Raw genomic sequence first — 26,935 nt, 5'->3', positions numbered from 1 at the left:
ATAACCATTGCTATACATACAAAAATGGGGCACCATAAGAAGAAACAAAAACTGGATTATCTATTCTGAATGCTTAAATATTACAAACAGACTAATGCAGCTTTAATAACATGTTTAACACCATATCACATTTTCTGGCTGTGTACCCTGTAGCTGTACAATGTTTCATCTTACAGTCACAGGGTACACAGCCGGAGAATGTGAAAAACACTCATGTAATTGTGTCTTCATTGGCAGCTGGATATATCGCACATGAATATAACTTTCTTGAACAAAGCTTAGTTAAAATACACTGATCACATTTACTCTGGTTTCAGGGCACCTCAATTCTGTAGCACAATCATATACTAGTATTTGATTTTGCAGGATTTTTTACTCCTAAATACATGTTTTGTTAATCAACATGCTCAGTATTTTACAAACGATCTATATGGCTGTTCCAGTCTACAATGAAACTGGATTTTGCCATTTTCTGGGTCATATTTGCCTCTACATTTAGAACTGAACATTTTAATTTTTTTCACAAAACATCCAAGCACACAGACATTTCAAATGTAACAACATGGTGTTACAGTTTACAGGTTCCAGCCAGTGCTCCACAACTAGTGTAACAAAGCCTGTGGTATGGTCTGTCCTGTGTGTGGGATGGTGCATATAAAAGATTCCTTGCTGCTAATCGAAGAGAGTACCCCATGAAGTGAAGACAGTGGGTTTCCTTTCTCAGTATCTGTGTGGTCCTTAATCATATGTCTGAAGCCATATAATTGTAAATAAAAAAATGTGTTGAGTGTGTTGTTAAATAAAACATTTCCTTCCTTCTTTCCTTCCTTCTTTCCTTCCTTCCTTTATAGGTATCCAATAAATTTGGTGTATTCTGATGTTAATTCATATGTTGTGTGCACCTAAGTAGAGGTGTGCACCTAAGTAGATGTATTAGGTACAAAATGGTACCAAATGTTTAAAATACTTCAGGTCAGCAGTTATTAAAAAAAAAAGAGTTGTTTTCAACATCCATTAGATTTTTTATTTTTTTTTATCACCAAGGTAAATGTTATTTTTCGAAATGTTTGTGTTTAAATGACAAAAAACAAACATAACATGCAATGTGCACCACTTGTAATAGGTTACTTCACCAATCAATATAAATTGTGCATTACACATCAACTAACATGAAGAACAATTTTTTATTGTGCTACCCTGACAATTTAGTATATATTGCAAACATGTTTATGGTAAATGACTGATTAACTATGAATAGTATGATACACGTATGTTAACACATATACCGTAGTTCACAGGGGTGGTTCAGAATTGGATCTATTTTCATGAGTAGGTTTTAGATCTTCATCAATGTACACTTAAAACAGTTTAAAATTATTGATTCACCATTTTAAAATAACCATTAAGCTTCTTTTACAATGAAGCTGCCTGTACATATATTAGTGATGGGAATCGTTTGGGATTTCATGATCAACCATCAGATATAATCGGTTGGTGCCAATCGGTTAGAATTCCATGACCATAAGAGAGCGATGCACCTATTGTCATGTGCACCCTGCAAATGGCTAACTACCTTTATTAACTATTTAATATAATTTGTCTTTATGTAGACATGAAAACAAACCCAAACCACTGTATATTTACATCAATTTTATCTCTAAACTGGAGGAACAGTTACAGTTGCAGTTAACATTTTCCCACACAATCGATTATTGATTTTTATAATCGATCATCACATCGTAAGAGCCAATCTGATAAATTTTTGATTATTATAATTGATCATTGGAACATCACTAACATATGTAACCAAGGGGAAGCTTGGGATCACTAGGAGTACCTATTACCTGCATCACTCACTTCCATCTTTCAAAAGCCTTTTTTTTGTTCCTTCTTTTTTAAAAATTCTTTTAAATGTCAATGGTATTAAGGCTTGTTATGCAGTCTGGCCAGTGCTATGGTCAACACATACCAGTGGCAGATCCAGAAAATCCATTTAGGGGGGGCCTCGATGACATGAAGCGGAATTCCAAGGAAACTTTTGGGGAGGTTTGGAGGGGATCGTAAAAAAAAAGAAAAAATTAATATATAATAAAATTATAACTGTCACAAAATTTAGGGGGGCCCCGAGCCCCTGGGGCCACAATCAGTAAATTAAAGGATGTGGTATGTAACTCATTTGTGAGAAAGCACATTAAAAAAAAAAAGATTCCTTGCTGTTTTTGAGTAGGAATAGCTTATGTGGTAACTGTGAGTTTTGTATCATACATACTAGGCTCATCGACACAATACCATATGTTAAAATAGTGGAAGTGTTTCCTATTACTATGTTGGTAAGTGCTATCCTGTCTTTCTTTTTCTGTGTTTAATGTATTTTCGTACTTGTATACAATTAAAAGTTCAAACACCAGCTATCTGGGGTTTTCACATATTATATCATTTATATACTGCAAATCAAAGATCCTTTGATCTAAAAAAAAAAAAGCACAACTAATCTGTGGATCTATCTTTCATTGTGGACCATATTTCATAATATTCATATGTTCTAAACTGTTCATAACAAACATTTTTCTTATAAAGATATTATATTATGGAGAAGGCAGGAAGAGTGGGAAATTAAAAGGATTATTCTGAAACCTAGACTCATGTACATGCTGAACCACACCCATATGAATTTGCATCAACGGAGCACGGTCAAGAGTGTTTTCCACACACCCACTTCAGTTCGGAATACTTGAGCTCTTCAAGATCTTGGACGGATTTCCAGGTGCACTGACAGCAATACGACCTGTAGCCTGAAACAGTAATTGGAATCTTAGACTAACACTCATCAATTCCATGTTAATTTGTGTTCATTCTTGCATAGAGTTTAAGCAAACGAAATCAAGCCTCATAGCTTGATTGACAAATCAATAAAAACAAAATTAATATTACAAAATTCAAGTGACATCCCACAAGAATTTAACAGAATAATCTATTCAAAATACACCAGCAACATACTTTTAACATAAACAAGCCATTTCTAAGAAGTATTGATCTTTGACCGGCTCTTTTTCCCATCTATAAGTCACTCAGAAAAAAACGATCGCTCGTCGGACTGGTAGTTGCATTTTTGAACTCGTCTGTCGGAATTTTTATTCACATTTGGCGAGCAGGCAAGTACTCTTCTCAGCACCCCTGAGAATTTATGCATTGTAAAAGAATTACTATCATCCTGAGTGCAGTCCTTAACAAGGGGGAACATAATAAAGATAGGTTTTAGCAAATGTCTCCCAATAATGTTAGAGCAGGATGTAGCCAAGTGGTAAAGTGTTCGCTTGATGCGTGGTCGGTCTATGATCGATCCCCATCGGTGAACCCATTGGGCTATTTCTCGTTCCAGTCAGTGCTCCACAACTGGTGTGACAAAGGCTGTGGTATGTATTATCTTGTCTGTAGGATGGTGCATATAAAAGATCCCTTGCTGCTAATTGAAAAAGAGTAGCCCATGAAGTGGCGACAGCGAGTTTCCTCTCTCAGTGCATGTGTGGTCCATAACCATATGTCCGACACTATATAACTGTAAATAAAATGTGTTCAGGGTGTCGTTAAAACATTTCCTTCGTTCTTTCTTCCCAATAATGTAAGAAGAGGACAGACTAAAGTTAAAAGTTGGTTTTGCTTAACGACACCACTAGAGCACATTAATGTATTACTCATTGGCTATTGGATGTCTAACATTTGGTAATTTTTACATATAGTCTTAAGTGAGAAAACGCGCTATTTTTCAAACAAATGTCAACTTTACCTTTTTTGGACACCAGTTTTGATTTTAGTTTCTGGAACTCTGGGACATTATTGCGTAAAAAGAGATAATCTGTATTGCGATCCCACTTGAAGTTATCAAACGTGATGACTCGAAAATCACAAGACGTGCAACGCAACTTGTTGCAGGTTCTGAAATATAAAAAACATAACAATAAACCAAAGCAATTTTTCAAAAATTGGCGACCTATTACTTGCTAAATTGTATATATAAAATTGCTTCTGGATGCATTGCGAATAGATTGAAAAAAGTATTAGATAAAATTATAGCTGGTTTTATTAAAGGCAGGTTTATAGGTGAAAATATACGATTAATTTAGGATATAATGCATTATACTGAATATCATAAAATACCAGGGGTGTTAGTATTAGTGGATTTCAAGAAAGCTTTTGATTCAGTCTCCTGGCATTTTATTGAACAATCTTTAGATATCTTTAACTTTAAATCTTCAATAAAAAAATTGGATAAAAACTTTTTATAATAACTCAGTGTCCAGAATATTACAAAATGGATTTTTATCACAGAGTTTTAATCTAGAAAGAGGATGTAGACAAGGTGATCCGCTATCCCCTTATATCTTCATAATATGTTCCTAAATATTAGCAATACTAATTAGAAACTCTAAAGACATTAAAGGTATAGATATAGATGGGGAAAGTTATATTATATCTCAATATGCAGATGATACAACCTTTATTTTAGATGGATCACCTGAATCCCTGGACAGTACATTAAAAATATTAGATATATATGCAGATGTTTTAAATTATATGGATAGGAAGTAAAAAAAATTCAAAGCAGGTTTTCCATCCAGCAAAGTGGAAGCTACAATAGGGAGAAGAACACTTCACTTTATTAGGTGTAAAATTTTCACTTAACTTGGACGAAACGATTTTGCAAAATATTGAACCAAAAATACTTAAAATGAAAAACACAAAACACAACAGTGGTTAACGAGAAAACTTAGTTATGGGCAGAATTGTTGTTGTAAAAACTCTCATTATTTCCAAAATAACACATTTATTAATTTCATTACCAAATCCATCACTAAAATTGTTAAAAAAAATAAACAAAATCATTTTTAATTTTATATATAAAAAAATAAACCAGATAAAATCAAACGTGAAGTTTTAATGCAAGATTACCAGTTTGGGGGTATTAAAATGTTAGACATTGTAAATTTTACAACAGCACTGAAATTGACTTGGATAAGAAGATTATTTCTATCACGATCCAATTGGACAACTCTCTTTCAATCTGTAACAGGCTTAACAACTAAACAATTAATAATGTATAGGGATAATTTTATTCAAATTAAGAAAAGGAACATACATAATTTGTTTTGGAAAGATGTATTAAATAGCTGGCTAATACTTCAACAAAAAAAGCGTCTTTAATAATGAAGATTTGTTAAGTTCTAATATTTGGTATAATAATAACATATTAATAGACAAAAAAACAATATTTTATAAACACTATATTGAAAAAGGTATATTATTTATACAAGATTTATTAGATGACGAAGGACGATACATGAACTTTGATACCTTCAAAGCAAATATAACATAAGGTCAAATTTTTTAGAATATACCTCGTTATTAACGGCTGTCAAATCCTTTATGCGTGATATAATAAATACAAATAACCAAACATTCAATTGAGACAAAAATCCAATATTTCCATCGAAAATTAAATTCTTTCTAAAAGACCAATTGGGAAGTAAAATCTTTTACAAACTACTAAATAAATCATCTATAGTTCCTACATCACAAATGAATTATTCAGCTGAAGGGTGTGATTTTACCTCTTCATTATGGGCGAAATATTATAGTTTACCATTTTGCTCTTTAAAAGACCCAACACTGTTGTGGTTTCAGTACCAGATGTTACACAGAATTATACCAACAAATACCTTTTGATTCTAGTATGTGTAACTTTTGTTAACATGAACCAGAAACACTGCAGCATCTATTTTATGGACCGGCCTCGGTGGCGTCGTGGCAGGCCATCGGTCTACAGGCTGGTAGGTACTGGGTTCGGATCCCAGTCGAGGCATGGGATTTTTAATCCAGATACCGACTCCAAACCCTGAGTGAGTGCTCCGCAAGGCTCAATGGGTAGGTGTAAACCACTTGCACCGACCAGTGATCCATAACTGGTTCAACAAAGGCCATGGTTTGTGCTATCCTGCCTGTGGGAAGCGCAAATAAAAGATCCCTTGCTGCCTGTCGTAAAAAGAGTAGCCTATGTGGCGACAGCGGGTTTCCTCTAAAAACAGTGTCAGAATGACCATATGTTTGACATCCAATAGCCGATGATAAGATAAAAAATCAATGTGCTCTAGCGGCGTCGTTAAATAAAACAAACTTTACTATTTTATGGAATATTATAGAAAAATGGTTATTACAAAAAGGTGATTATACCCAGTTGAATAGGAACACAGACTTATTTGGAATTATAAATAGTAAACATATATTTGTAAACTGGTTAATTGTTAATGTAAAATATTACATATACAAATCAAAATTACAAAAGAGTACACTAAATGAAACTGGTATCAACAATTTTATTAAAGATAAGTTACAAATAGAAAAATACATATATTACAAAAACTGTTTACATACAGAATTCGATGACAATTGAGGACCATGGTGAAAAGTTCTAGATGGCCACAACTGAGACACTTAATACTTTTGTTATGTGTATAATTTTAAGTATGATGCCAGTTTGGAAGTATATCAATAACTTCATTTTAAGTTTTCTCTTTTCAGTCTTCTTTTTATTTCCACTTTTGTCACTGCTCTTTTTTTATATATTAGTATATTGTTTGCTATGTACTTTGTAAGGTTGTGAAATCAGGGCCCCAACCCTGACACTATTATAACATATTTTTGGGGCAATAAACTATTTTTAAAATTTAAAAAAAAAAAAAAAAAAAAAAAAAAAACCTAACGGCAAAATATTAATAAAAAGTTATTTTTGAAAAATTAATAAAAGATTAATTGGTAATGTCACAGAATTACTGGTATGAAACCAAACAAAAGATCACTACTGAAATTTCATTTCAGTTTATAAGTATAGACACTGAAATATTACAATATGTTAATTTTTATAAGCAAAATATGCATCAAATCAAAGTGCACAGATAACATACTTTTTATTGAAAGCTGACCCCTGACCCATCACAAATGAGGCCCCTCCAAGGTATATAGGAAAACATCTGCAAACAAACAAAACACAATAGTCAATGTTGCATGATTCTAATATAAAATCTAAATATGAAAATGGATTAAATTTTTAAAAAAGAAAGAAGTATTATATGATTATAAAAATCAATATACACAGATATAATTAATGTATTTCAAAATAACCAATATTACTATCAAAATAACACCATTTCTTAATTCTACATTAGGTTGCAGGGGTTACACAGATAACAAAATAAAACATACATATATACATATTAATCCAATTTGATTCAAAGACAAATGATGGAATATTTGTTTACAAATACCATGGCTCATTGTTTAATCAGTGGTTATTAGAATGTAGGCCCTAATTGTAAAATTGGTCTACATTGTGATAGAAGAAAACTTCTTTCACACGGCTATATTTTCCAAATTTCAAACATAAAATATGTTCTACCATAGGCCAACACAACCCACAGTTATGGAAAACTGATTGGAATGGGAAATTATCCAATGGGATAATCAAGGAAGATGTATCACAACACCAGTACATGCCCTACACTCATAACACAAATATGTAAACTCATAACAAAAATGCAAATGTGATAGGAAGGTGCTAAATATTTAATGAAAGCATTCCCCTGCATTTAAGCTTAGCAGCTGTTCTAGAACTGATTACCTGGGAGGGGTGGGAGCAATTGTAGACAAAATAGAATATTTTCATAATTACCGTTTTGCCGATTCTGGTCTTGCTTGATTTGAGCTTGCATCACCATGTTTTTTGTCTGTACATGTCTGTGAAAAAAAGACAAAGAGAAAGGAATATATGTTTAACCACACTCCAGCACACTGTCTAACTGATGGCTTTTAAGCATCTAAAACATACTGTATACCAAAATAAAAAAACCAATATAATTTTCAGCTATCATATTAAATTTTGTTTTCAAGAAAGGATTAACTGGTACTAAGTTTCAGGAGAATTACAGGTCGATATACAGAACTGAGTGTTTGTAATCATGATTTCAACTCATTTTCGTGCTTATATTCAATTAAGGTTCAAGCACGCTGTCCTGGGCACACACCTCAGCCATCTGGGCTGTTTGTGCAGGACAGTGGGTTAGTTGTTAGTTGGTTAGTGGTTAGTGAGAGAGAAGAGGGTGTAGTGGCGTTACACCTACCCAATGAGTCTTTAAGAACTCGCTCTAGATTGGAGCCGGTACTGGACTGCGAACCCTGTACCTATCAGCCTTGTAGTCCAATGGCTTAACCACTGCGCCACCAAGCCCATTCTAATTACAAATAACCATAACCCTGACTTGTGTTTCTTGCAATATTTACTAGGTCTAACCATTTATAAAAAGAGGAAGAACATGCTGTAAGTTCCACAAGCTTAGACCTACACCTTCCATTTATTAGTAACAGATCACAGCGATTCTTTGTGATTTTTAATACTGGAGTATCTACAAAAGCTCAGAGTATTAAATGCAGTGTAGAAGCCACTAAATACTTAAGATATAATAATATAAAAAGCTGGAACATATCTAGATCTGTAGATCAATGTGAAACTGTCTATATAATTTATACATAAATCACAAACGATTCTGTCTATATATTATCAGTTTAAAAATACTTTAAAATACACTAAAGACAGTAATATTAGAATAAGCTGTCCAAAATACCACCATAAAGTATAAAAACAATAAACTTTTAAACTTTACTATGTTATCTAATCTGTCATCCACATCGTTCAGTATTTGATCAATGTCATCATCAAGGCATGATCTGAAAAAAGAAGAAGTAACAATCAATTTTTTTAAATATTTTTTTTAAAACAATTTTAGAATAAATAATGCAAATTTTAACTGGCAAAAAAAACCTGTGCGTTATTTACATATCAACATTTAATTAATAAAGAATACATTTTAAAGGAAAAAAACTAGGTTATACATTTTTGGTTTGTGTCCATTTGTTGCACTATTTCTGTTGAAAAATGGTTGAAACATGGTGCCACAAGTTTTGAATACCACTATATATATACAGTAGAATCTTATTGACTTGAACGCCAAATGGTCAAACCTACCAGTATTCTCGAACCAAGAACAAAGTCCTGATGTTTCTCTCTATTAAACCATTTTATTTTAGTGCTGATTGGTCGAATACCCCTGGGGTCGAACAGAAGCTTTCTCTCGAACCAGTTTATTGGTCCGAACTATAAAATTAAACATATTTAGCTTGAACGGCTAAGTCTATCTGAAGAAATATAAAAAATAATTTATGTAGGAATTTTTCATCAACCCTTTCACGTCAGTCACAATGTAAGTTATTATAAATTCGGAATTAAATCTTTTAGTGGAACGAATTAATCCTATATCATATGCCGGCTTATCTTGTTGTTCATTTTGCACATGTCTATGTACAGCAGCATAATAAACGGCTCGTGCAACCGGGCGAAGTGAGCCCAAACTTCGCTCTGACCAGCCTGACTTCGCCGTGCTAATCACCGTAAGGTGAAATATGTGTTGCCTTTTTAAAAATTGACATCACTTGCAATGTATGCAATCACGGATGAATAGTGAAGAACTTGAGGAACACCTATTCATAGATAATAATTAAGTGTGAAGTGCCTGGGAGTTATTTGTTTATTTAACAGTGATAAATACTTGTTACAAATATATATCTCATCCGACATTTGACGGCAACTTCGTTACTCATGAGTCAATCGGACCATCTAGCCCAAGCCGGTTTTACGGTAATATGTGAGGTTTTCTGACTGATATTTGTGTTACAGAAGCACCTAATAACAGCCGAATGCATGGTTCAAACTACCCGATGGATCAAACAAACTTTGATGCACCGATAATGTTCGAGCCAAAGAGAAAGAAAGAAAGAAGTATTTTATTTAACGACGCACTCAACACATTTTATTTACGGTTATATGGCGTCAGACATATGGTTATGGACCACACCGATTTTTTTAGAGGAAACACGCTGTCGCCACATAGGCTACTCTTTTACGACAGGCAGCAAGGGATCTTTTATTTGCGCTTCCCACAGGTAGGATAGCACAAAGCATGGCCTTTGTTGAACCAGTTATGGATCACTGGTCGGTGCAAGTGGTTTACACCTACCCATTGAGCCTTGCGGAGCACTCACTCAGGGTTTGGAGTCGGTATCTGGATTAAAAATTCCATGCCTCGACTGGGATCCGAACCCAGTACCTACCAGCCTGTAGACCGATGGCCTGCCACGACGCCACCAAGGCCGGTCGAGCCAAAGAGATTCTACTGTATAGGGTAATTTAACAATTTTCAGACGTAGAAAGAACCACACTTTCTATGTCCATTTGGACTAGTCACTAAGCCTATCCATGATTGCTACCAGTATCCTTGTTTAATTGAAAACCGTACGACTAAGAGGAAATGGCTGGTGCGCATACTCAGTCATGTCAGGCTATCAATTTAACAACATTAATGTTTACCATGTTCAATTTAGAAAACATCATTTTAAAAGCATTATCAAAAACCGTACTATGACGTTATCAACGTAATGGCAACAACACAAAGTTGGCTTTTCCCGCAAAAACAGTCATGTGACAATCACGTGAACTGAAAGCGGCTATCCTGAAGTGACCAGTCATTACTCAATCGGCAGTGCTAGCAGACGTTTTTGATTGTCTGGATTCCGTTGTGCACTTGTTGCTGTTTAGGCATGCATTTGCATTGCATGCAATAAGATTAATCTGATTAAAGGGTACAAATTAACTGTAATAATATATTTTATTGTGCATAAAACTTATTCTAACCTTTTTTTTCGCATTTTTAAGGAAATTTGTTTTAAGTGTACTTTCTTAACAAGACGTTGTTGTTATGTCAACTATCGAACATGCACAGACATTACAAAATACCCGGAAGTAAAATAATATGGTTTTCGATTTCGTACGGTTTTCGACAATTGACAATACTTTAAAGGTAGGGTCAACTCAAACAAGAGCCTTAGTTGTTCGAAAGATGCATACCCGGACCACCAACACATACTGACACTTTAGCAAATGAAAAACGTGTAATTTTAGAGTTAATAAAAAAACATGATTATTCCTGCTAACTGGGGGCAGCCATTTTGTTTTGTTTTTGTGACGTCCAGTGGGATAGCTTGGGGCAAAGTGACGTCAGCTCCTGACCATCTCCTGTGTACAGTGTAAACAAAAGCAGTAATTTTCGACAAGGCGCTTCTCTTTGATCAACCTGACTTGTAAAACAGCATAAATGACGTAGTAATATAATAAACTATTTAACTAAATATATTTCAAGTTGCATTAACGGAACAAAATGGGGTTATAGTATTTTTCTCTGTTAAATAATCCAAAGGAAAAATGTACACTATTAGGCCTATTGATATGCTACGTTGGAGCAAAAACGACAACCCACGATACCTAAGTGATAATTTTCTTTTCTTTGGGTCTACGTAATTGGTCAGTTCTGTGGTTTTAGATGGAAAAGTCTACTTAATCAATAGTTTTACAGAACTATTTACAGTAATAAACCATGTCCATTACAATTTTAGGGGCGACAGGTAATATTCCACAATACCGGTATGTATTTTTGTTTTTAGACAGCGTCAATTAATTGGCTCGTCTGGTTACCAAATACACACCTGACAATCAGGAATCACAGGTAGAAGCAACTAACAGCATAGACCAATTAACTAAGAAAACACTCCGTGTATCATTTCAGTATGTAGGTTAATGCATGTGCAAAACATTGTTAATTGTTTCGACTTGTTGTGTAGCCACTTTGACAATGGTATTTTATTTTATATTGAAAAATAATATATATAGTGCTGGATATACTTATTGCTGGCTTACTGGGATGTGTATTATTACAGAACATTGCAATGTATGACTATTTATCATCCCGCAAAAACCAGGTAGATTGTGTTTTCTAGTTCTAAGGCTCATTCCTGACGTTACGCGTTAAGTATTACGTAACCACCAGCTCGCCAGAGGGCGTACTCAGTGAAATGGTACAAAATGGCTGCGCCCGTTATATATAATAGCCGTCACATTTAACCGTTTTATTAATTAACTATACGATTATACGTGTTGATATTAAGCAATAATGTGCATTATATATCGTTGAATATGCATACCAGGCCAAATGCCTTAATTGGCCTCTCCTTTAAATAAAACAATTATTTGATAAATTGTGCACTACAAGACAACGGACCATATTACGTTATTTAATAATTTTGGCAAAACAATGTATACTATTTATTGATTAATTCCACATAATAAAAATTGGGCCTTTGTAAACAATGACAATATTTATGTTTTACATCATCATGATCATGGATGATTCATTAATTAAGCGGCTTAAATTAAGGGCACCTGTTTTTAATGGTCCTTTTAATGTCTGTGCCTGTTGTGTTATGGCGACCATTTGACTGGGGTTTTTCGCAAAATTTCGTTTCAACTTCATCTAACAGATCATCGATATCATCAGCCATTATTAATTATTTCCTGTTAGCAAATCATCGTTGTTTTGGCGTTTACTTCATCACTATGCACATAACATCTCGCCCAGAAACTGAATCCTAAATTTACACGAATTCTTCGGAATCGACGTAAATAAAATATATTACAAAATATAAGAGTACATGACGTAATTAAAAATTACCGTTTGGTGAAATATATTACAAAAGTTAAATTTTATCATCTTAAGAGAGTATGCTAAACTAAATATAAAGCTAAGTAATTATTTTATATTCCTGAAACCATGAAGTCATTCTGAACACATTTTCAATTATTTCCGAATGTATTGCGCAGGCGCAGTACACGTTCTGTCAGCATTGACGAAGTTCTGATGTTAAAATTTTGATAATCGTTATAAAAGCAACATTGTGTGTTGTTAGGATACACAAAAATGGCAAAGAATGAACAAGTATTGATCTTAGAACCTTCTGGTGAACTTCGTTTTAAAGGTAAATGTAGAAAGATCCTGCACTTTCTTAGTTTGATTGCTGTCTGCATCCCTTCCATTGGCCATTAAGAACCACGAATTTGCAGTGACATTGGGTAGCATAATGTTAACCAGGTTGGGTTTATCTCGTTGTATATATGTTCATTTACTTATACAATATAATCAAGTGTGTTGGCTAAACAATTTGCCTTACAGTATTGAGCAAGTCGTCCTTATTCCCCGCCCCAACAATTAAAAAAAACATTTGTGAGAATACAGTTAGTAGGTATGTGAGAGAAAAAAATCAGCCTGCATAGATAGATATCAATCAGCTACCATTAAACAGAGCCTGGATCAAGCTTTAAAATGCAGTTTAAATTTTTGCTGTAGGATGAATATTAAAAAAGTTATGACATTTTGAAGATGTCGAATCACACCCATTTTATGCTTTGTTTGACTACTAAAAGAAAAGAAAAGTTGTGATCGTTTTTTTCGATTAATTAACGCCGACTTTGAACACACAAAATGTCACAACTTTTTTAATATTGCTTGGATTATAATGAAACTTTCAGAGAAGGTAGTTCAGGCAACACACAAACTACTGGTGAAGTTTGCACTTAATTCATCATTTAACACAATAATCAATTAATAATTTTGACTGAAACAAAAAACGGTTTCGTTGATTAAACAATTACGGGAAATTCCACATACTTCCTTAAGTTTTCAACCTGCCTTGCTACTTATGAAAAAAATGTAGCAGGTTTCCTCTCTAAGACTACATATCAAATTTACCAAATGTTTGACATCCAATAGCCTATGATTAATAAATCAATGTGCTCTAGTGATGTCGTTAAACAAAAAACAAACTTTAAAAATAAACAGTATATAATAGGCATTGTGTTTGCATCCTGGTACCGGCTCTCACCTAGAGCGAGATTAACGACCTCGACATAGAAAGTAAAACTACTAATATATAGCCTGCTATTATTTTTTTAAACTAGCAGACCAAAAGAAAAAATTTGGCCTGCATAAACAAGGCAGCATTATATGCAAAGACATTGGGATAATGTGTGAAAAATTAGGATCTGTAAGATGTATTTTCGAGCATTAATAAATAAAAATAGCAGATGAAATAATTGTCTTTTGTGACCTGCGATTTTAGCAGATGAAGTTCTATTTAAATATCTGCTGAGTCTAAAAATTTACTGTTTTTTACTTTTCAGAATCTTGATAAGCAATATTTTTAGTTAGTTGAAATTGATTAGCAACAACTGTTTAATTTTTTCAAACTGTGTAGCGATCTCTGAAACTTGCATCATGAATCGTGAAGCGATAGTGATCAAAATGTTTCTGGATTTCGTGTCTTGGAAAGAGTCCCGATAGCTGAGGTGTGTTCCCAGGACCTTAAACCTTAATTGGATATAAACATGGAAATAACTATAAATAAATGAATATCTTCATTGTTTTTACATCATCATTATGACAGTGACATTGCAGGCAGTTACCAACTACAAATAATCTCAAATTCATTGGCAGATTAAACAGGAGTACCGGGTAAAGCCAGGGAGCGTTTTCCTGGGTCTTGCAGCTTCCCGTAATAATTTTTCTTTAATTTTGGTGTAGTGGGTCATGGACAAATATGCACATACAGGGATTTATCCAGACTCTGTGGTCCCAAAAGAAAGTGGCACTGAAAATTGCCTATTTTTATGCTAAAAATTCCACATAATGTTAGTTTATTATAATTATTATTATTATTTTAAAATTTAATTATGTCTAATATTGGTTCTAATTTATTAATTCAACAATGGTGTACTGCATCATTTAATGGCCTAAAGAAATATCCCAAATATGATTTTCTCATGCTAATTTTCCCAATCCCATCAGGCATGGGACCCTAGCAAAAATGTCCTTGATAAATCCCTGACATTAGTTTTTTGCTCCATATTTGCATGCTCGGAAAGATAAATGCAGCTAAATCTTATAATTAAATTTACCGTTTTATAATTTAACAAAAAATATATGTCTGAATTTTGGAAAGATACTCCTCCCCCACCCCCCGATTATATTGATATAATGGGGGACCCTCACACTAACCCACATTTTTTAAACTAACGCTAAATCTAACTCTAGAGTCTGAAGACAGGGCTAGCTCAGGGCGAGTAAAAAAAATCATCAAATTGTCAGAAATTGCAAATGCCGACAGTAACTTTCCAACTTAATATTATTATTAATCTGCCAATTGTTTTTAAATTTTACATTTAATTAGCTAATTTGATGAATGGTGGTGCTAGCCTTGTGCATGTGTAGACAGCTGATCGGAACATGTCAGACATGTAAACAGCTGATGGGGACTGTTATTTTTGTCGATAGCTTAGAGTTTAAGCTGGACGCCAAAAATAAATTGCTAATTTGACAAATTTGATCAGAAAATCTGTTTTCTTATTCAAGTAACATTTAGCTAAACAGAATTATTATTTTTAAATAGCAGTGCATACAGAGATGAAATCAAATGGTTAATGTTCCATTATGTGTTAAAGTAGGAGTAGGCCGCTGTGTTGAGCATTTTCCTAAATAAGCTGTTGTGTAATTATGGTCGACGACAGTCACTTTTGGGACCCTTGTTTTGGCTTCGTACACAATAAATAAAACATCCAACCGTAAAATTTTTATAAGATATATTTGACAAAAGGTACTTTTTATTTCTTTCATCTTTTAAAACATAAACTTAATATTTTGTGCAGAATTATGAAAAATAAAAACATACCGACCTGTAAGCAGCGTCATTCTGCTGGTTATAGAATTTTGACAGTGGTTAATAGACCAGTTTTTATTTTAATGTGGCGAAGCATTGTAATAATATAGCTAATTTTTAACTTGAATGACGTCAGTATTCCAATGATATCACTTTGCATTTCTTTACAATAACCACAAATCAAGTACATGACATTTCCGTTTTCAGAATGCTGGAAAAATTCCAATGCAAAATTGCTGTTGAATTTTTTTTTTTTTTTTTTTTTTATTATTATTAATTTTTTAAATATTACTAATGCACCTGAATGTGTCTGAAAAAAATCTTGTGATTAATTTTTTGTTCCTTTTACAAAATATGGATTTCAAGTAAAACTACTGTGAGATATATTTATTGTGTACAAAGCCAAAACAAGGGTGCGAAAAGTGACTATCGTCAACCTTTGGGGCCGTTAAAATATTATGTAACGCTATTTTTTAAAATAAAAATTAGACCCACCCCTATGTAACGCAATACCACACACGACCCAAAATTGGAGATCCTCCCATTCACAAACAAGTCATGCTATTGATGTAATATAATTTTATTATAGTGTTTTACAATTTGGGAAAGAGCACACACACAGTTCAACTCAATTTATATTCCTTACTGTGTGTTTAGCTATAACTGCCTACGTTAAACGTAACAGTTTCTTTGTGACAGCGTTAATGACTCCCCCACTCACCCCCCCACCCCCCCAAAAAAAAGAGTTTTGTAATAATAAAAAAAGTTCTTTACATAATGCTGTTCAGTAGACCCACTTATCCCCTGTAATGCTATATAACGTTTGGTCATACGCCCACCCCTCGAACATTACATAATATTTGGAAGATCCCTTGTAAAATGTAGTTGGCTCACATGTTTAATTAACCAATGAAATTTTCTAGCTCTTACTTTTGTATTGTGGCTAAAGTACTGGTAACAGGCCACTGATCCAGTATTTAGTATTTACTGTTCACTTCAATACTCTTCACACCCAGCCCCATGCCCCACTCTCCGAATCCAGTGTCTGGCAATGTCAGACTTTGGACCAGTCGTGGCCATGCATGAACCTTTGGTGGAAATATGCACAGTGAACAAAGAGTCCAGTCGAATAGCCCTCCTTCAGCCCTGGACCAAGCCAGGGAGGAGGGGACATGCCCGAATCTCGGAAGGATGTGTTTGGAATATAAAAATTGTTTGTAGTTGGAGTGTATATACAGCAGGATGTATGTATTTAAACAGTCACGTGGCACACAGGTATGTTATCTAAACCAAACGATGACCTGTGGATATAAGTTATACCTACAGCCTTTGCTGTGACAGGGACAATTGATCATCTGCTGTCTATTGTATGTAACACCTCCTCGCAAATAGACAACCTACTGTTATAATAACTGATATTGGCAGCTTGTCTACTCACAGCTGTTTACAGTGGATTAACTGACAGTATGATGACCTTTTGACATCCAATTTATTTTGTTGTGATGAACGTTTATAAATAAGAATGATATTATTTTTTATTTCTGCTGCTTGCCCAAGCAGGTATTGACAGTCAAGAATGGTTATTCATGTTACCAGGTTACATCATGACAATGAAGTTGAGAACTGTACTTCATTCTCAAGGGGGCGATATCTAGCTCAGATGGTATACTATAGACCTTGCCTTAGGTGCTTAGATTGGAGAATCGAATCTGCCTGTGGACCCATTGTCTGATTATTATTTTTTATTATTATTATCTCAATCAGTGCCCCACGATTGGTATATCAACGGCCATGGTTGTGCTATCCTGTCTGTAGGAAAGTGCATTTATGCATGTGTATATAACATCCCTTGCTGCTGATAAAAACATTTACCAGATGTCCTGATACAGTGTTTTTAAAGCCATTTCATTTTTAAATAAAATAAAAACAATGTCGTGCATTTAGGCTAAGACAAATACACGTAAGTAATCACAGACTACAAAACAGTGCAAAAAAAAACCCCACATAGTTTCACTGTAATTTTGTTTATATATTTTTCTTTTATCTGGTAACCTGTTATTTAGTTACCGGTATGTGGAGTATACTTAAACAACCGGTTTCCCTAACAGGTTATCTCAGTGTTACAAAGCAAGACTGGTCAGTTAGTCGTTTCCTTAAGTTTGATAAAAGTTATAAGTTAAAGATAGAAAAGAAAGACATATTTTATTTAACGACTCACTCAACACATTTTTTATTTACGGTTCTATGGCGTCCTGACATATGGTTAAGGACCACACATATACTGAGAGAGGAAACCCGCTTTCGCCACTTCATGGGCTACTCATTCTGATTAGCAGCAAGGGATCTTTTATATGCACCATCCCACAGACAGGGTAGTACATACCATGGTCTTTGATATACCAGTTGTGGTGCACTGGCTGGAACGAGAAATGGGTCCACCCACCCTTATAAGTTAAAGGTCCAAAATAGTCCCATTTGATTTGAACGCACACTTAAAATGTTGTGGCTTCATTGGTGGAAATTTTTCTCTAACACCATGTCCGGACCAATGGGATGATGTTTTATTGCATTGAATGTAACACAAATTTAATTATTATATTATATTCCAGGGCTCACCCTGGATCAAAAATACCTGTAGCCAAAATATTAGCCAAATGGAATTTTTATTAGCCACATTGAAAATGCTTTAGCCAAATTTGTTTTACGCAGTACTGTATAGAGTATTTATATATGAATATGAAAATATATCTTTTTCAGCTAATTGTCTACAAACTGGAATAAATAGGAATAACAAAGCCTTAATGGGGTTAGGGGCAGTTAATATATTACTTTGATTTTTCAGCGGGAGTGGGGTGGGGATGGGGTTATGCATTATCTTCAGAATTTGAAGCCAGTACCCCATACACCCACCCCCACTTCTAAGGCCTATGGCATTAAATTAACAAACATACAGAAATATGGGGGTGGGTGGATGTTAATTTTATATAGAGCTCATTATTTCTTTAAATAGCAATCTTTATGTTAATTTGGTTAAATTGGTTTCCCCACCCGAAACAATTTCATAATTTGTGCCATGTTGTTGCTGTTGATTTCAGCGTCGTGTTAAATGCTTGTTGTGATTTCTGCTTGCAAAATAGCTCGGCTAAGAATGCCGATTTCACAGTATACTCCATTTAAAAAAACAAAAACAAAAAACAAACAAACAAACCTTAATAAAATTAAAAGTTACGGTCTTTTTAAAATCCAGCTAACTTATTAAATGTCATTTCACAGTCTTACAAATTTATAGCTAAAATTATCTAATAAATATGATTATTGTAAACTACTTTTATTCAGTGTACATTTAACTGCAATTTGTATAAATACTGCATGTTAATTTTTCGTGATCTGCATGCGTGCTCTCGACCATGGGTACGAAATTAACAAAGACAAAGGAATAAACAAAAACTGCAGTTAGGTATTCATTGATGCGAACAACTATTGTTTTTTCTACAAATTTACATCAAGATTTACTTTTGCGTAATCGTATTGTTTAATGTCCACAACGATGTCTCTTGACACGCTGGTGTCGGCTGACTCTGAAGCGTGACATATATTCGCACCGAGAGCTATCCTCCGTTCAGCCAACGAACGTTCGCGAACTATTTGATTGGTGTTCATCATGTCCATTTGGTTTAACATGAAGCGCACATACCAGTCTAGCGAACGTTTTGTTTTCGCTCGGTCTGGCTAAACTCGGCCCTTGAGATCGCCTACATATCTTTCAGCCCTGAACTGGCATGTGTATTAAAATTGACACGCATTGTCGGGCTGTTTTTATTACTTTGATTCAAAGATTTTACAAAGTGAAAATAACAAGTTACAGATCTTCCAGACATTGCTGTCATACATGTTGAATGCATGCCGTTAAAATTAATAACCGTGATTATTGAAATAAGCAAACATTATAAGGCCTACACTGAATTCTGCATGACACCATTTTTTTGTTACCGGTCGTGAGATCGCTATTACGCTAATTGAATATTTTAGCCACTTGCAAATTTTATTAGCCATTTTTTGTAAAAATTAGCCAATGGCAAATTTGGCTACCGACAGTGCGAGCCCTGATATTCACAGATTATGTACATTTCACACATCGCTGTGAAAAACTTAAAGTGAGTAATTAATTGCTCCTCTAATGTAGATTATGGGGGACCATTTAAGATGGTAATTGCACCATATTGAATATTGATGTTTATTAATTTAATCCTTTTGTAGTATTTTATTATTATTTACATCTAAGGGGAGCTACAAATTACTGGCCTTGAACTTCTCAGTAGAGTGATAGCTCATAGCTCCACTTAAACAGCTCCCTTGAAAGTTGACCACCCCCATTCACATACATACACACATACTTTTGGAGTTATAAAATAATATTTTGATTGGGGGGGGGGGGGGGGGAATTGACCTATGGGTTGGCCCAGAACAATGGTTTGTGGTTGGTAAGAGATAAGTTGGTGTTTTTGCCGTGTGCCTTTTCACTAAGCCATTAAACTGCCTCTGGGTGTGAATCCAATACCTACCAGGTATCAGAGGGTAAAATTGATATGGTGCTATACCCAAAACATTTTTTTTTTTTTTTTAAAGTTAACCTTTTGACAAAATTGATTACTCTTATCATTACTGCATGGTTTTCTTAACCCTAACCCTAAACTTAAACCATTTTCTTTCTGGGGAAGGCTCCCCATATCCCCTTTTGATTGTAGTTGCATTCAGTTCCATATCACCATACCCAGAAATTTCTTTCTGGCAAATACACTGCCTACCAGTGTTAAACAACTGTCCTAAGTTTGCTACCATTGTAAAAAAAAAAAAAATCTGATTCACTAAGACTTTTTATAGACTGTAAGTGCTTTTGCAGCTCTCTTTTTTTACATTTTGTTACTTGGAATATCAGTGGATGTATTTCCAATATGTTTCTGATCAGCCTAATGTTTATAGTAGAACAACTTCATTTCATTTTTTAATAGATATATATACTTTTTTCTTCTTTTTTTTCCGTACAAAATTATTGGAAGGTAAAATCCAGTTTGAGCTCCCACAACCATTAGGACACTGATATTCTAAACAGAATATATATTTAATATGTACTTTTTAACAATTAAAAAGGTTCTGCTAATTGGATACATGTTAAATTGGTCCAATGATTTAACCTCTGTACCATCAAGCCCGGTCTCTGTAGAACAGAGGTTAATGATTATGCATTTGGGATATGAACTCGACACCTACTTATATACAAGTATGTTTGTATACATGTACATTGTACAAGCCTGAAAAATCAGTGGTTTAATCACTACCGTTGAGGCCGGTGTTTGGCAATATATATACTTCCTTCTTTTTCTGTTGTCAAAATCCAGGTATCCGTTTTGATTCTAGATGTCATCATCATGGTATTATGATTGAATCCGAAATAGCCACTGGCCTAATGTCTTTTAATGCATGAATACATTTGTGTGTTCAGAATTGTGTCTAGTTTTGACAAACGCAGCGGCAGACTTCGAGAGTGAGCACTAATTAATATTGGTTCAAAGCTGCATGGAATAACTCTCAGGGGATAACATGCATGTGGTTAGTTTCATTTGTTCAGCCTCCATGCTGGTGTGGATGTTGGAGAAGCAATTACGGCCAGTTTTATTGCTCCCAACGCTTGTATTTCTGTATTGAGGGTGGATCCAGTATCTTAACTGGTGTTCAATGTAATAATTTGTGCACTCACAACTTGAAATTTATGTACAATATTTATAACTGCTGGCATTGCACGTGCCTGAACATGGTTAGAAATGTTACTGGTGGGTTTTTCAGGAATGATTTTGTCAGCTATAAAAAATCTTTGGTATTTAGATGGACTGTCTTTTTATTTAGGATTTAGGAATAAAAAATTATGTTAAAATTGATTGGGGTGGGGACATTATATTGTTTATTTCCAACTTGTTGAGGATATTGATAAAGAATTGCTTCTGCGTTCAGTTGATGAACACATTTTAGATAGTAAAACAGTGTTTTTTAATAGATCCTAAGTGAATATGATTTTTATTTATAATCCAGCATTAGACAAAATACAAGGCATTAAACTATTACAGCTTCTTCATATATTAATTACCAGGTGTTCATTAATTATAGAAGACAGGAAGTGATTTTTGATGGCTATTGTTGGCATCGTTACTGCCTGTTTTTCCTACTTACAGAACTTTATAAACCTCTGCTTGAAAATCACTGTTTTCAAAGAAACAAACACCCTGATATTGCATATACATGTATACTGTTTGGTATATGCATAATTGCCATTACAGGGACATCTGTTAATTTTGTTTTCTTAATTTGCAGGTCCTTTTAAAGAAGTTGTAACAGCGGAACTAAAACTGTCAAACCCGTCGGAGAAGAGGGTATGTTTCAAGGTAAAGACCACTGCCCCGAAGAGGTACTGTGTTCGACCAAACAGCGGCATCATCGAGCCCGGGGATAAAACAGTCGTTTCAGGTAATTGGATTGAAACCAAGTGTTTGTGTTTTGTTGCTGAATAAAAGATAAGGTGCAGAATGGCTGGGAATGTGTCAATCCATAGTGCAGACATTATCTAATCAGTGGGCAACATCAATATTCAAGGCTGTGTCACATGATAGAGTGCCTCCTATGAGAATTAACTGTTGAATTTTTATATTGATGTTGATCATCACATTGGGTTTACATTTACCATAGTTGGACACCCAATAGCCGATGTATTTTTCGTGCTGGGGTGTCGTTAAACATTCATTCATTTATTCATTCCTATGAGAATAGTCGATTGCATAGGAACCGATCAAATCGTAATGTTTGTCTTGTTACAGTCGGCTGTGTTCGTACATGGCACTCATATCGTGTGCTGTTGCAAACAAAATACCTTTAGGATTTTATGCATCTGTCACTGAATGTTGGGAGGGGGCAGGATTTAGTTCTGTCGGTTGAGTGCTCATCTGAGGTGCCTGCGTTGCAGAATCGGACCACCTCTGTGACTCAGCTGATTGCGTTTTCTCTCATTCCAACCAGTGTACCACAGTTGGTCAAAGTTGGCCTTGGTATGTGCTTTCCTGTCTTTGGAAAAGTGCATATAAAAGATCCCTTGTTGCGGGTTTCCTCTGATGACTACGTGTCAGAATTACCAAATGTTTGACATCCAATAGCTGATGATTCATTAACCAATATGCTCTAGTGGTGTCATTAAACAAAACAAACTTTAACTGTCACTGAATGATTCAGGGTTATATGTATTAGGCTTGTCTATACTGGACTCCAATGAAAACATGTCGATGGGCCCATTGGGATTTCTCTCATTCCAGCCAATGCATCACGACTGGTATATCAAAGGCTATGGTGTGTACTACTCTGTCTGTGGGATGATGCATATAAAAGATCCGTTGCTGCTAATCGAAAAGTTTTGTGTTAAGGTTGTACCTATTGTCTTAAGTCCCTATTCTAGTGAGTTCAACAGTCATTCATGACCACCCACCCCCCTCCGTCCTTGTAGAGCATTGAATACAATGACGGAGGGGGAGTTAAACTAGCCTAGCTATCTAATTTGAAGGGTTAAACCCTTATAGTGTAGGTATTGGTTTAAATTAGACATCATTAGCAATCAGAACAGGTGAAGTTGATGATTCAGGGGTCTACAGTTAGATTGTAGCCAGGTATATTTTTTTTCTCAAGAAATACCAAATATATAATTAGCTCAGTAGAATTTTTTTTTTTACCTCAGGCTAACGCCAAAAATGACATATGTGGGATCAAATAGACAGTAACACCCACAAATCTAAAAACTCCATATGGTTATCTCCTAATTTGAAACATTTTCAGTTTATTTGCTTTTAAATATGCAGTCGAATGTAACATGTTTGACATAACAGTATGTCATTAAATTTAGCATCATGAAATATTAGTGAATTTATTGGCCTCACTAAATTTACAGATATTTTATGCTCAATATCATTTCCTGATTTACATTATTTAGTTTGTTGTATTACTATGTTTTTAACTAGAATAATTATTTAAAATACATATGGTTTCAGCCTTGATGTTAAACAAATAACATATTCTTTGTGTATTAAATTTAGATTACACAAGTTATGGGAGCATATTGTCATACATTTAGTTGTATTGTTGTGTTTTTAACTAAGCAAACCTAGAATCAATTCAACCTTGGAATGATTCTTTGAAATGCTGTGTGATGATGCTAAACAAATAACACATTCTTTGTGTATTACAGTTACCAAATGTTGATTAAATCATATAAATCATTCAGTTTCCATATTCATGTCAGCATATTTTTATCATGTTGTTTATGTCCAAGTTAAGCCATGTGTAAAGTGTTGTGCATTCATTTTGTGCCTATAGAGGATCAGTTAACAAATCCATATATATTGTATGTGTATCCAACACACAAAACAAAATCCCAGATTCTGTAATCGGTGAGTCCCACCTACGTCAAGTGCAAATAATTGATTTTTCACTTTTTATGTAGTGTTCATTAAAAAGAACACAAATTTGAATAATTAAATTGGAATGTTGTAACAAAAAAAGATTAGTTAATAACTGTTTACTGTGGGTTGCCACACCATTGAGAATTTTTATTTTTTATTTAATTAAATAAATAAATAATAATATTATGATAGATTTCATATTATTACGTTAAAGCTCCAATCTTGCCTCCCTATGTTATAATATTACCAGTTTCATAAACTATGCAAAATACAAACACAACTACATTCTTAATAAACTTGTGCTTTTTTTTTTTTTTTTTACAGTTAATGTTTGAACAAAACAAAGTCACCACTAGAGTATATTAATTGATTCATTATCATTTATTGCTTATTGGATGTAACATTTTATAATTCTGACATCAGCTAAAAAAAATTCATTAGCAGCAAAGGCTCTTTTATATGCACTTTTCCACAGACAGAACAGCACACACCTCAACCTATGCTATGCCAGTTTTGTGCTGTCAGTATATATGGTCAACTAACTTAATACAGCAAAGAAGTCTGTTATACGTTTATAATAATACATCTGCTAAACAGTGGGAAAGGTGTCCTACATTTTGACCATTAATGGTGAAGTAATGCATTTTATGTGACATAGATTAATGACTGCATCTAATAGATGTCAATATAGCTGATAAATCAATGTGCCAGTACAATATTTCTTAATGGCTATCAGAGTTCAAGTTTGTTTTGTTTGACACCATTAGAACACATCAGTATTTGATATTTAATCATCAGCTATTGGATGTGAAATATTTGTTAATTTTTTTTTTTACGTAGTCTTAAAAGAAACCCACTATATTTTTCCATTAGCAGCAAGGGATCTTATATGCACTTTCCAACACAGGATAGCACATACCATGGCCTTTGATATACCAGTCATGGGGCACTGGTTGAGATGGGAGGAAACCCAATCACATAATGGGTCCATTGCCGTGGTTTGATCCTACTGAGTTAGATCCCACCCCTTAATGGATATATCAAAGAATGGCATATCATGAGAAGAAAATAATGTGAATGACATTCTAATGGTTAAATAATAAAAAGAGTTAACTGCAGCTTTTATTGTAATAAAGTAACGAAAAATCTATAATCTGTCATCTTGATAAATCAAAGGCTTACTATGTGCAGTCATGTTTGTTGGAATGTGCATATAAAAAGACATTTGCTAGGTAATAAACAATAAAAGCCCTATATAATGTAGGATCAGCACATTTCTGATTGTTTTGGTAATATATCGCACAGTAGACCTCGCCATTTGAGGGAAGCTATCATGTCTCGCTCCCCATCACTCCCCTGAGACCAGTGCAAGGAGAGTAATGTTTTGCATATGAATTTATATGGTATCAGTATGGTAATTTTATTACACACCAGTATAAGATATTGCTCATGTCACAACAAACTCAATATCTAACTAGTGTAATATTGGTGTGATGTAGATTACTTTCTGATCCAATTTGAAGAAAAATAATAGGTCCCGACATCTGTTCATTTCTGCTTTGCGGCTTGTTTGCAGTTTGTTTGTAATAAATAAAATATTAAACTAACTTGCCTGTCATACATTTTTATGAATTTTATAGTGTTCATTCATTTCATAAAAATAGTATGACAAGCAAGCTCCTTTAGTATTCTGTATATCTTAAAAGACTCCATATTAAGTTAGGGGAGCAATTAGTCGCTACCCTAAAAAAAAAATCCTGTTGAGATCTGACAGTCCATGTTAAACACATATTAGCTTCTCATTTAGCAGTGTTTTGGGGTGTCTTTAAATGTTGCTTTTCTCACCAACTTAAAACTAGGTAACTAATATGTTTCTGTTAATTGGAAAGGTTTTTGGCAACTCCTATTGCTAACATTGATTATAGTTAAATGATTAGCTAGAGAATATTGGTTTCTGTTGAGCTGGTGCTGAATCTAAAGTTCAGAACAGGTAACCATGGTAACATTTTGATTTATTGAAGTTCTAATGTCTACAATTACACAGGATGTAACAGCTATATGTATTAATTGGATTTTCGTGTCAGCCCTAAACATTGATATTTAAATAAAAGTTTATTAGCTGTGGTGATAATGTTTGTTTTTTTACAAACCATCATTATGTATTATAATATATACACATGTAATGAACTTAAAAAGCTGGCAACTGGTAGCAGTCATTAAGATTACATTGTTTTATCAACTTTTGTTTATGAACTGGCAGCAATATTGTTATCAATCATTGGGAACAATTGGTTTGCATCAACTGATCAACTTTTGATTATATAATTATTTGGTAGTTTAATGAAATGATAATTTCATGTCAATTAATGTTGCAATTTAAAAATGTATAATGTATAATTTTGTCGTGAAGTGGTTTTGAGGGGAGTGATTGATTAATTGCTGCCCTAACTTACATTATGGACATCCATTTAATATTTATTTCTGTATTGAGCATTGATATTTAATCCTTTTAATAGTTTTATAGTACTTTTTTTTTTTAATTCACATGCTAAGGGGAGCTAAAATGACTCCTTGAACTAGTCACAGTGGAGAAATGGAGAGGTCTGAATGTACCTGTATGTGTTGACATATTAAAGAATAAAAACCACATATAATTGTGTATGTATAAAATAAAAATAAATTCCTTCTCACTATCCACATAAAACCCCCATTATGATGACAGCTAAGAATTAAAAAAAATAAAAATT

The 26,935-nt window shown here is 34.0% G+C and overlaps 2 protein-coding genes across 2 annotated transcripts in view; one reads left to right on the top strand and one right to left on the bottom strand.

Annotated features, from left to right (window-relative positions):
- Positions 1–1,898: 1,898 nt before the first annotated feature.
- On the bottom strand, positions 1,899–12,564 carry LOC121389004 (protein C8orf37 homolog). Its single transcript, XM_041520592.1, has 6 exons — positions 12,374–12,564; positions 8,709–8,772; positions 7,721–7,785; positions 6,957–7,022; positions 3,785–3,933; positions 1,899–2,792 (listed from the first exon to the last, which is right to left on the bottom strand). Exons 1-6 carry the CDS (start codon positions 12,490–12,492, stop codon positions 2,692–2,694), a joined length of 564 nt encoding a protein of 187 aa, XP_041376526.1. The 5' UTR covers positions 12,493–12,564; the 3' UTR covers positions 1,899–2,691.
- A 253-nt stretch (positions 12,565–12,817) lies between these two features.
- The window catches only part of LOC121388405 (vesicle-associated membrane protein/synaptobrevin-binding protein-like), a 30,562-nt gene continuing 16,444 nt past the window's right edge, over positions 12,818–26,935 (top strand). The window contains exons 1-2 of the mRNA XM_041519715.1: positions 12,818–12,966; positions 22,063–22,215. Of these exons, the coding sequence (XP_041375649.1) occupies positions 12,909–12,966; positions 22,063–22,215 (211 nt within the window). The 5' untranslated portion in view covers positions 12,818–12,908. The remainder of the gene's footprint in view (positions 12,967–22,062; positions 22,216–26,935) is intronic.

This window comes from Gigantopelta aegis, chromosome 14, assembly GCF_016097555.1.
Source record: "Gigantopelta aegis isolate Gae_Host chromosome 14, Gae_host_genome, whole genome shotgun sequence".
NCBI lineage: Eukaryota > Metazoa > Mollusca > Gastropoda > Neomphalida > Peltospiridae > Gigantopelta > Gigantopelta aegis.
This window is presented reverse-complemented; position numbering and strand designations above follow the sequence as displayed.